General features: G+C 43.0%; 1 protein-coding gene across 5 annotated transcripts in view; it reads left to right on the plus strand.

Annotated features, from left to right (window-relative positions):
• Positions 1 to 12,853, plus strand: part of LOC118363328 (mitogen-activated protein kinase kinase kinase kinase 4) — a 124,345-nt gene that overhangs the window by 65,769 nt on the left and 45,723 nt on the right. For all 5 annotated transcript variants that reach the window (XR_004821382.2, XM_052488065.1, XM_052488066.1 and 2 more), the window contains exons 17-19: positions 1,367 to 1,498; positions 10,670 to 10,737; positions 11,043 to 11,122. Coding sequence is in view for 4 of the 5 variants with exons in the window: in XM_052488065.1 (XP_052344025.1) it covers positions 1,367 to 1,498; positions 10,670 to 10,737; positions 11,043 to 11,122 (280 nt within the window). In the remaining variant the exon portion in view is untranslated. The remainder of the gene's footprint in view (positions 1 to 1,366; positions 1,499 to 10,669; positions 10,738 to 11,042; positions 11,123 to 12,853) is intronic.

Below are 12,853 nucleotides of genomic sequence, written 5' to 3' on the forward strand. Positions count from 1 at the left end.
CCGCAGGCAGAACAGTTGAAACTGGAGCAGCAGCACGGCCAGGTGGACTGGGGACAGCAAGGAGTCATCATGCCAGCTAGTCCTGAGGCATTGTCCTAGGGCTCAGGTCCTCCGAGAGAGAGAGAGAGAGAGAGAGAGAGAGAGAGAGAGAGAAAGAGAGAATTAGAGAGAGCATACTTCAATTCACACAGGACACCGAATAAGACAGGAGAAGTACTCCACATATAACAGACTGACCCTAGCCCCCATAACACATAAACTACTGCAGCATACATACTGGAGACTGAAACCGGAGGGGTCAGGAGACACTGTGGCCCCAATCGATGATACCCCCGGACAGGGCCAAACAGGCCGGATATAACCCCACCCACTTTGCCAAAGCACAGCCCCCACACCACTAGAGGGATATCTTCAACCACCAACTTACCATCCTGAGACAAGGCCGAGTATAGCCCACAAAGATCTCCGCCACGGCACAACCCAGGGGGGGGGGGCGCCAACCCAGACATGAAGATCACGTCAGTGACTCAACCCACTCAAGTGACGCACCCCTCCTAGGGACGGCATGGAAGAGCACCATTAAGCCAATGACTTAGCCCCTGTAATAGGGTTAGAGGCAGAGAATCCCAGTGGAGAGAGGGGAACCGGCCAGGCAGAGACAGCAAGGGCGGTTCGTTGCTCCAGAGCCTTTCCGTTCACCTTCACACTCCTGGGCCAGACTACACTCAATCATATGACCAACTGAAGAGATGAGTCTTCAGTAACTACTCTGTGAAGTGCGCATGTGCTATAATTCAATTCGCCTTTGCAATCCTTCTAAATTGAATTTTTCTAAACTGGCAAAGGCTAAAGTCTACAAAACGCATTCCACTCTGTTTGTTACAGATTCTAGTTTTGGAAACAGTAAACTGTATGGAGATCAAATGTTTCATCGATGAGAAAATTAGCAGAATGTCGGCCAAAATCCATCTCACTCCGTCTTCTCCCACTGCCCCACTGGGCTTCCTTTTCTCACCATATTTGGTAGTGAGTGGAAACACCAACTAAATGCTTCACATTTATACATCTGGTTAAATACCTGACTCATTGTTCTATCTGTGCAACAACTACTGCTACTACTTCCTCATTCATATTCCCCATCTTGTCTCTAGTACCTACAGTACTCAGAGTCTCTCTCCCAGATAGTACCTTATTACCTTTATATTCAACTTTTAACCAGGGCCCATATGATTGCATGTAATGCACTATGCAAGGAATACAGTGGCACTTGGGAGGCGACCAATGTGTCACTAAATAAAGTAATCTAACCCAGAGCTGTACGTATCCAAAAATAAATGGCCTGAACTAAACTAAGTCTCCATTTCAGAATGCCAATCTTGGCTCCAGTCGAGACACCCTTCACAGCAGCTCTATGTCTGACATGGCCACCACTCCCATGTCTCCTACGTTTGATGATGTCTTCTGGGACTTCCCAAGGTCTGTGGAGCACCCACCAAAGGTTGGTCAGACTTAATCAATCTCACGTCAGGTGTAACTAAAGGTTATTGTCTGTCTGTCTGTCTGTCTGTCTGTCTGTCTGTCTGTCTGTCTGTCTGTCTGTCTGTCTGTCTGTCTACAGTACCATACAGTGTTCTGTATGTGTGGTGTGTATTTGGATCTGAGTGGTGTGTGTCTGTATTTGTGTGTGTGTGTGTGTGTGTGTGTGTGTGTGTGTGTGTGTGTGTGTGTGTGTGTGTGTGTGTGTGTGTGTGTGTGTGTGTGTGTGTGTGTGTGTGTGTGTGTGTGTGTGTGTGTGTGTGTGTGTGTGTGTGTGTGTGTGCGTGTGTGTGTGCGTGTTATTGATGCGCGGGTCAGCTGTTTGTTCACCTGCACTCGGTGTTGTGTATTCATGGATGCCAAGGCAAGCCAGGCTTCCACAAATATTATAAAATAATGTATATTTCGTCTCTCTCTGTGTTTTCATAACTTTCTGTCAGTTCGCAAGTGGTTGAATCTCACCAGAGAAATGATTGGAGCGAAGGAAACAGCTCCCCTCTGTCTCAGTATTTGTAGTCCATGTATCTGATGGTGTTAGGACCAAAAAAGTATAACATGTTGCTGCCGTAGCATTTGATTGATGCCAGCAAGCATTTGGCCTACTTTGATTTTAAAAAATACATAAAAGAATTAACCCATCAGCGTTGAGCTGAGCTGAGCTCAACTGTAGGTTGTTCAGGTGCATCAAAACGTTCCCCAAGAGAGGCAAGTTTGGATTTTGCTTCACACCATGTTCTGCAGTAGCTAGCTTGCTAAATTGGCTCTTTCCTAAGCAGTGGATGGAGATGGTGATTTGGACATGTGGTTTTGATTTAATTCTCTGTACAGACAGAGAACATTATCTAATTATTATAACATTATCTAACCATAAATAAATTAAATTAATATGTTGTGCCCCTGGCCTGAGACGATTGATGTTCAATGTAGCCTAGATGTAGCCTAGTACATTCACATTAACTAGCTAGCTAACTTAGCTGGTTCGTTGTTGCTCATGTGAGGAAGTTAGGCTAGCAAGCAAGCATAGGTAGCCTACGACAACAAAACTAAAAGTGTACTGTATGACAAAGCCATAGACTGTTCTTGCCAACATGAAAGAGAGGAGGATGGCATTGGTATTCAACTAGTTTACAAGTAGGGTGATTCAACGTTTTTAGTTTTACTTGCACACACACACACACACACACACACACACACACACACACACACACACACACACACACATCAGTCCCATGGACAGCCACATTACATTTTGCAAACAGTGATTGCAGTAAATAGTTTTTGGTGTCTTTAAATTTGTTTTCGGTGTATTAAACTAAGCATATATAGCCTTTTTGATTTGAGAATGTTTAAATGATGCTGGAATAGCGGAGACAGGGCTCCTGTTGTCTTTGTTCTGACTTATGGTAACTCCATGGGTCTATATCAGTAGTTGTTTAGTAAACTGTTGAAAACATTAACTTGCTTGACCATACTGCAGGTCATAAACATTTTTTTGTGGACTTCAATGGACAGATCTCTGGTTTTGTGATGAAACAAATGTATGTGTTGTTGAATTTATTCAGCCACTGTGTGACTTTTGTCTTTTTGTTGTCCGGCCTTATTGTATATCACGATGGCATATGAACAAGTGGTTATAGAGCAAACAACGCAATTATCATAACATACTGAATGAAGGTTGTAATATGGCTGTTTTACTGGCTTGGCTTGGCTTCCTTAGTGATTTTACTCACGCACCACTACTTATCTCACCCAGTGTTGCCATGTCCTCGGTTTCCCTGCAGAATTGGGCTACGATGTATCTGGTGAAAATGTATTGGTCGATGGTGGTAGGTTTTTGGGCTAATCTGCACCGCTGCCACCATGCCATTTCTCATAAAAATATATATTTGACTGTGACCTGCTGCTGACTGTCAGGCAGTGATTGGCTGAGTCACGTGAGCGAGAGGAGCGAGAGCAGCAGGTGCACACGTTGTGACAACTTATTACCAGTTGTAGGTAGGCTATTTAGATTGTCATCATGGAGACACCTATTTCCAAACCTTTTTCCTTAAAACATATTAATACACTAGAACCGATACAAATCAAGAAATAATGCAGACAAAGCACTGGAAAACGATTTTGTGCGCACTAGAGCACAATACTGCTCGGAGGTGGTTTAACCTGCGTTCTATTGTTGACTGCTTAAAGGAAACGGTATCAAGCAGGGTGGTTTATGCATGCTCAGTTCTTGGGCCTCTGGGGCTGCCCGGGTGGAAATGGTAAATGGAAGTTATGGAACTCCCTCACGTGATTCTTTTTATGGGGGAAAGTGCTCAATGAAACTGACATTAGGCTAATTGTGGAGAATTATACATTTGCCTCTGTTGGCCATCAAGTAGCCTATTAATGTATATGCCATTGTAGGCTACCATTTGATAGAATCAATATGTGTAAATGACGATATCACTGGAGTCATAGCAAATCAATTTATGCTACAATTTGCAGATTTGTGTTTTTATGCAATTATTAATGGACATGTTTAGTTAATTAAATCGGAAGTTATCAATTTTCTATCGAAATTGCAGATCAGTTGTTACAACACATTAGATTGATGGTAACAGTAGTCAGATTAGGCTACAGGTTAAAAACTTTATTTTTTATTAACACTTGCTGTTGTTGACAAGAATATTCAGTTCCTATACATATTATTAATCTGTAACAAAATATTAATTTTTAATGTTATAATTACATTGCTAACCAGTTTATAATAGCAAATCAAATTTGATTTGTCACATACACATGGTTAGCAGATGTTAAAGCGAATGTAGTGAAATGCTTGTGCTTCTAGTTCAGACAGCGCAGTAATATCTAACAAGTAATCTAACAATTCCCCAACAACTATCTAATACACACAAATCTAAAGGGGTGAATGAGAATATGTACATGTAAGTATATGGATGAGCGATGGCCAAGCGGCATAGGCAAGGTGCAATAGATGGTATGAAATACAGTATACACATGTGATATGAATGATGTAAGATATGTAAACATTATTAAAGTGCCATTATTTAGAGTGCATTGTATAAAGTGACTGGTGATCCATTTATTAAAGTGTCCAGTGATTGGGTCTCAATGTGAGCAGCAGCCTCTCTGAGTTAGTGATGGCTGTTTAACAGTCTGTTGGCCTTGAAATAGAAGCTGTTTTTCAGTATCTCGGTCCCAGCTTTGATGCACCTGTACTGACCTCGCCTTCTGGATGGTAGCGGTGTGAACAGGCAGTGGTTTGGGTGGTTGTTGTCCTTGATGATCTTTTTAGCCTTCCTATGACATCGAGTGCTCTAGGTGTCATGGAGGGCACGTAGTTTGCACCCGGTGATGCATTGTGCAGACCACACCACCCCTTGGAGAGCCTTGCGGTTGGGGGCAGTGCAGTTGCCGTTACCAGGCTGTGATACAGCCCGATAGGATGCTCTCGATTGTGCATCTGTAAAAGTTGTATCCAAGCAGTTCGCATTGTGTAGTGCTTAAGAACAACCCTGTGGTATATTGGCCATATACCATACCCCCTTGTGCCTTATTGCTTTATCATAGCAGTCAAACGAGTTCAATCGACATCCATTGGTGGAAAATTATCTGCCGAGTTTAATAAGGGCAAATGGTCTTTTCTCTAACCCAAAAAATAGAAAATACGCAGGACAGTCCGAGATGGCAGAACTATTTTTGACAGGTCTTTTTAGATAGGCCTATGTTTCTGATTATGGTCTTGTACAACATCCGCAGAGTCTCTACAACATCCGCAGAGTCTCTACAACATCCGCAGAGTACGACCCTGCCTCACACAGGAAGCGGCGCAGGTCCTAATCCAGGCACTTGTCATCTCCCGTCTGGATTACTGCAACTCGCTGTTGGCTGGGCTCCCTGTCTGTGCCATTAAACCCCTACAACTCATCCAGAACGCCGCAGCCCGTCTGGTGTTCAACCTTCCTAAGTTCTCTCACGTCACCCCGCTCCTCCGCTCTCTCCACTGGCTTCCAGTTGAAGCTCGCATCCGCTACAAGACCATGGTGCTTGCCTACGGAGCTGTGAGGGGAACGGCACCTCAGTACCTCCAGGCTCTGATCAGGCCCTACACCCAAACAAGGGCACTGCGTTCATCCACCTCTGGCCTGCTCGCCTCCCTACCACTGAGGAAGTACAGTTCCCGCTCAGCCCAGTCAAAACTGTTCGCTGCTCTGGCCCCCAATGGTGGAACAAACTCCCTCACGACGCCAGGACAGCGGAGTCAATCACCACCTTCCGGAGACACCTGAAACCCCACCTCTTTAAGGAATACCTAGGATAGGATAAAGTATTCCTTCTCACCCCCCCTTAAAAGATTTAGATGCACTATTGTAAAGTGGCTGTTCCACTGGATGTCATAAGGTGAATGCACCAATTTGTAAGTCGCTCTGGATAAGAGCGTCTGCTAAATGACTTAAATGTAAATGTAAATGATTATAATTTCTGACATTGTTGTTAGCTATTTGTTAGCAACTTGTTTATAATTAAATACATGCAGCTTATCTTCTGTTGCCCTAGTCTAAATAAACAACTATTCACCAGAATTATGGCATACATCAATGCAATGAATGGTTAAATTTAATTGACATCAATAAAGTTTGTTTCTCTTGCCTATTTCACCTCTCCTTCTCTCACTCAGCAAAGACGTTTAGGGACCAGGGAGAGAATACAATAGGCAAAAAAAACGGGAAAGAATTTCTTGCTACATTTTCAAATGACATCAGTTTGACCTGTTTTAAGGAAATTAAAAGCTGTTAAAATGACCCAACATGTTTTTGGTAAGATTTAAGTTAGACTTGGATGCATTGTGGTTGAAATGCTATCACCTTTTATGATGCTGATAAATTTGGCACCTTTAGAGACTATCACCTTTTATGATGCTGATAAACTGGAGGCCTGGTGCGAGAACTGGTGGTACCGGGCTGGGGACACGCACCTCAGGGCGAGTGCGGGGAGGAGGAACAGGGTGTACTTGACTGCCGAGGCACACTATAGGCCTGGTGCATGGCGCCGGCACTGGTGGTACTGGGCTGGGGACACACACCTCAGAGTGAGTGCGAGGAGCAGGAACAGGGCGTACTTGACCCTGGAGGCGCACTGGAAGCCTGGTGCGTGGTGTCGGCACTGGTGGTACTGGGCTGGTGACACACACCTCGGGGCGAGTGCGGGGAGCAGGCACAGGATGTACTGGACTGTGGAGGCGCACTGGAGGTCTGGAGTGTAGAGCTGCCACAACCTGTCCTGGCTGGATGTTTATTTTTTGCATTTGCAGGGCACTGGCACAGGACGCACCAGACTGTGCAGACTCACCGGAGACACAGTACACAGAGCCGGCACAGGATATCCTGGTCCAAAGAGGTATACTGGAGACCAGGAGCGCTGAGCCTGCACCCTCCTTCCTGGCTGGATGCCCATTCTAGCCCGGCCAATGCGAGGAGCTGGAATAGAGCGCAGCGGGCTAGAATAGCGCACTGGAGACACCGTGCTCTCTACCGCATAACACGGTGCCTGACCAGTAACACGCTCCCCACAGTAAGCACGAGGAGTAGGCTCAGGTCTCCGACCTGACTCATGCAATCTCCTCGTGTGCCCCCCAAATTTTTTTTATTGGGGCTGCCTCTCGGGCTTCCGTGCTAGCCGTGTACCTTCATATCGTTGCTGTTCCTCTATTCTCCGGTATTTATCCTCGTAGTATTGCCGTTCCACTTTCGCTGCCTCTAACTCCTCCTTAGGATGGCGATACTCCCCCAGCTGTGTCCAGGGTCCTGCTCCATCTAATATCTCCTCCCAGGTCCATCTCCCCATTAAGCGCTGTTCCTCCTTTTCACGCTGCTTGGTCCTGGTTTGGTGGGTTATTCTCTCACGTTCGCCATAACGAGGAGACCAAGGTGCAGCGTGATTAGAATACATTCTTCTTTTATTCAAACGAAGAACACTTCGTAACAAAACGAACGTGAAGCTATAAATAACTGACTGCTGACATGCAACTACACATAGACAATAACCCACAAAACCAAAATGGAAAATGGCAACCTAAATAGGATCCCCAATCAGAGACAACGATAAACAGCTGTCTGATGGGAACCAATTGGGAACCAATTCAGGCCACCATAGACCTACACATACCTAGACATACCAAAACCCCATAGAAATACAAAAAACCCTAGACAAAACAAAAACACACATACCACCCTCGTCACACCCTGACCTAACCAAAATAATAAAGAAAACGAAGATAACTAAGGTCAGGGCGTGACAAAGCAGCCTGTGTAATCATCTGCCAGAGAGTAGCCCCAATCGACCCAAGTAATACATTTGGGCCAGATAACTCACACCGGAATCGGCCCAAGCTCAATCCCCGCATTTTAGCCATAAGTAATACAGCCTAAGGCGACCCAGACTCAGGCCACATGACTTCGGCTGAGTCTGACTCTCAGCCGAGTGTCCCGACTCTCAGCCGGAATTGGCCCAGATCCACTGTGCTAGCTTGGGAACCTGCCGAGTTAATGTAAGTGTTTTTAAATGTTTTATTTGACAATTTGTATCATGTTAAATATTAGCCACTATTGGGAGTCACGGTCAGTAACACACAAATACATTTCTAACTGTCACTTCGGTGTTAGTTGTCTTCAATTTGTAGACTACATTTTGCATCATTCCATTTTGTTTACCTTTCTTTCCTTTGTCATGTCCATGTAGTTGATGAGGGTCGCTAGCATTAATAATTTTGGACATGTAGCCTATTTAAATCATTATAAAACTGTTGTCATACAGTTCCATGATTAGTGAGGATTAGTGTTGATTTATAGGACTATTTTATTGTACACCTTTTTCAACCTTGCAGTATTTCATGGATTGAACTTGAATATGACAACTTTCGGGATGAATCAATACATTGTATTTTTTATTCATTATTATATTTTGTGCGTAAAAGCTCTCAAAACATGTTTTTTTATGATTTATACACACTTTCATAACCCCAAAATGTGCCTAAATAATCTACAAATCAAGAGTATTTTTAAATCTACCAGTTGGTGCTGAAACAGAGATGAATAGGTGGCTTTCCTTCATTGATATCTATATTTTGAACCCGTTCTCTCGATGTAATCTATTGTGTCTAATTAATTCAAATCTAGTCTAAATAATTAAATATACACCCATGTTTAAAGGGATGGTTTAACATACATGTACTGAAAATCCTATTGAATGAAAACTCTATGGAAAATCTTTGGCCAGCAAGTGGGAGGGTTTTCAGTGGTTGAATTAAATGCATTCAGCGTGCACAAGGGAACCACGCCTGCAAAGCACATTACGCATCTTAATGAGGTAAGTCAGATACCAACTAGTGAGAGGTGCGTAAGAATGGCGTGTGTAAGTAAGGGTTAAATGTCCTAAGACTGAATCTTGCCCTTATTGAATTTAACTCCGGCATTGTCCTTTTTCCCTCAGTGGATGGAAGATAACCTTTTATGCCCAAGTTCCCGAAAGCATTTGGCAATTGGTGTGTATTTGCCACGCTACTGTTAGGCCCTTAAGCTTAAACTTAGGCTGCACACTAACGGCAGATAAAAAATAATGAAAGAAAAACCTCCATGTAGCCTATAGATATGAATTGCACAATAATTATACATTTCTGGATTTTTAATGCATTGTTTTCTCTTGTTTCAACACAGCCACCACCCATCCACCCTTCATCCACACAATATTTAATTCACCTTAATCCGCCCACCCTATGGATATAACCAGGGACTGTGTGTATGTGTATAACCCCATGTGTGTGTTATCTTTCAGGGAGGTTTGTAGTTGTTGTTTTTGGTGATGTTAGTCAAGGCAACATAAAGGAAGAGGAATGTGGCAGTGCCCTCAAGCTTCCTATGGCATCCCTGACTAACAACAAACTCATTCAACGATGTGATACACATTCTGTTTCCAGAAACACATCTCTAGTTCCTCTAATAAAAGCAGAGATGTGTATCCTTAGGATACAGCACTCTAGTGGTTTGTTACTGCTTGATATAGGAATATGGAGTTGATGTGCTTTAATTGCTTACAAGTTTTCTTGTTGCATTCATCACAGAAATCATTTTAAAAACATATGTGAGAAACGCAGGGACATGCAGCTGCCAGTAAGCCCTGTTGAAGGGATGCCAGTAGTTAAAGGGAGTATGATTTTCAGAACGATTTCCTCTTTCAATGGGTGTTGTCTTCCTTTCCTCTTGTGTGATGATGTGACATGAGAAAAGGTGAAAATGTTGACAGCTGTTGGGGACAACATTGAGAAAGCCGATTGCCTGCTTCACAGGCTTCTCCTCATGTGTTCTCCTAAAGTTGGTATCCACATCCTCGATAGTAAATGATACAGTCCAGGTTGGCGGTTAGGATCAGTTACACATTTCTGGAGTCCCCACAGAGCATGCAGTGTTTTAGAATGTCCTAATATGTCCTAATGTTGTGATGCTTTGTGCAAGGTAGTCAGGCATATACTGTCAGTTGTGGAAAAAGTACCCAATTGCCATACTTGAGTAAAAGTAAAGATACCTTAATAGAAAATGACTCAAGTAAAGGTGAAAGTCACCTAGTAAAATCCTACTTGTGTAAAAATCAACCGTAAATCAAAAGTAAATGTAGTTGCTAAAATATACTTAAGTATCAAAAGTATTAATTAATTTCAAATTCCTTATATTAAGCACCATTTGTCATTTATTTGTACATTTATGGATAGCCAGGGGCACTCTCCAACGCTTAGACATAATTTACAAATAAAGCATGTGTTTAGTGAGTCCGCCAGATCAGAGGCAGTAGGGATGACCAGGGATGTTTTCTTGATGAGTGTGTGAATTAGACCATTTTCCTGTCCTGCTAAGAATTCAAAATGTAACGAGTACTTTTGGGTGTCAGGGAGAATGTAAGGAGTAAAAGGTACATCATTTTGTTTAGGAATGTAGTGAAGTAAAAGTAAAAGTTGATAAAAAATATGAATAGTAAAGTACCGATACCCCCAAAAAACATTCAGTAGTACTTTCAAGTTTTTGTACTTAAGTACTTTATTCCACTGTATACTGTACCCTCACATGTCAAAATGATCTTTTTGAAGGTTCCGGAGCGTACAACATCCAAATCATATTGCAAAGAGCTGATGAATCATCACCGGACAGGGTTGAGGTACGTTTGTTACCACATCACACATCATTCAGTGTCAGTGAGCAGTACTACCAGTTACAGGGTGGATAATCCATAGTCAGCTTTGACAGGACCCATGACAGAACTCTGATCTCAGATCTCTGAGACACCATTTGAAGTATAGAGCATGACATTGTGTGTGTGCCTGATTCTTGTCATCTGCCTCTCTCACTTTTTCTCTCTTTCACTTTCCCTCTCCCGCTCTCTCTCGTTCTCTCTCACTTTCTCTCACTCTTCTCTCACTCTTCTCTTTCTCTCACTCTTCTCTCTCTTTCTCTGCTGTCCAGTGGGGCCCCTCAGTCTCCTGCGGAGAAGGGTGGGAAGTCCATGTCCTCTCATGGCAGCTCCAGTAGCAGCTCCCAGTCAGGTCTGTGTCCTCAACAATCACTCTCTCTCTTGTCTCTCTCTCTCATTCAACCATTCACTAGAGATGTGTTCACATAGCACATATGTAGATCCATCAGCTGCATAGTGTTACTACATGGTGAACTACAGCCTGTGTGAACGCATTGGGTGTCTACAAATCAGGCTAGAACCACAATACACAGGAAATGTGTCACTGAAACCTAAACATCCTGTAAGGGGTTTTTCCCTCGTGAGTTGAAAGTGAGACCATGCACAGGGCCACTGGCTTACTGTTTAGCTTTGAAACTAAACAATTGTTTTAAAGCTCCAATGCAGATGTTTTTATTTCAATATCAAATCATTTCTGGGTAACAATTAAGTAGCTTGCTGTGAATTTTAGCATTTTTTAGGGAGTAGATCAGCTTTAATATTACAGATAGATTGTAGCTTCCATCAATGTCATTGTCTGCATCTTCCAATCTTCCATACTTATTTTTTTAGGGTTATCAAATGATTAAAATAATTAACTGTAGAATTGAATGTGATTAATCGCGATTAATCACACATTTTAATATTTGCTCAATTATTTTCAAAAAGCAGTGTATTGCGTTATAGGCATGTAGGGACTGAAACACAAAAATATTCTGATTCAATGTTTTTAATGGCATATTCACCATAAACAAGTTAAGCAATGTTAAGCAATACAAAAGTCCTGTAACTTACTAATGCTCCCAGTAGGTCACTAATGCTCCATCATAAATTCTCTCTCACACACACACACACACACACACACACACACACACACACACACACACACACACACACACACACACACACACACACACACACACACACACACACACACACAGTTAAAGCTTCAGCCATTCTAAATGATTGTTCTCCCCATTAGTGATTGGAGGGTTGTCTATAAGAAAAAAAAATATTAGCTCTATCGATACAACGAGCATAAACTTGTCCAACAATGTCATGAATTTTACAGAACATAAACCTGTGACCATACACTTCAATCCTCCTCTTATGTCTTTTCACTGAGCCAGTTGCAAAGACAAACAAGCCTGTTGACATTTTCAGATGATAAAGCTGCTCTCTTCTTCTGTACGATATGCCCAGAGAGTGAAAACAACCTCTCACAAGGTACTGATGTGGCAGGCATTGCCAGGTACCTTTGTTTATTGCAGGCCAGCCTTGTGTGTGCCCCTGCATGCTGTGACCACCACTGTAGTGGACAGTCCTCCATGTTGATAATGGGCTCTGCTTCGTAATGCTCCAAACATTTCTCAATGGACTCCTCCTCTTCATCAGAGTCAGACTCAGAAGAACTCAACAAAGGGGCAGCTTTCTTCATCGCTGGCTCTGAATCTGTTGCTTTATCAGGTTGCTGTGCAGGCCTCTCTTCCTTCAGCAAGATGCTGACCAAAGCCCACACCTCACCCCTCTCAGTTCTGGGAAGGCATTTCAGGTCCTTAAACCTTGGGTCAAGTGCTGTGGCGATCTTCAGCCATGTGAGGTTCGTGTTTTCATTGTGTGTCTCCAGTTCTGTTGTGAATGTTAGCTTGAATCTTACCATGGCATGGTCATCATCCAAGCTCTCCACCACTCAAAGGAGATGACACAAAGCAGGCAACACCACTGAGCAGGAAATGTACTTCTCTCCTCACAGAATTTCAGTCAAGTACCTGCATGAAAAGCTATTCAAAATCACACTCTCACACACACACACACACACACACAC

This window comes from Oncorhynchus keta, chromosome 30 (assembly GCF_023373465.1).
Source record: "Oncorhynchus keta strain PuntledgeMale-10-30-2019 chromosome 30, Oket_V2, whole genome shotgun sequence".
Lineage (NCBI taxonomy): Eukaryota > Metazoa > Chordata > Actinopteri > Salmoniformes > Salmonidae > Oncorhynchus > Oncorhynchus keta.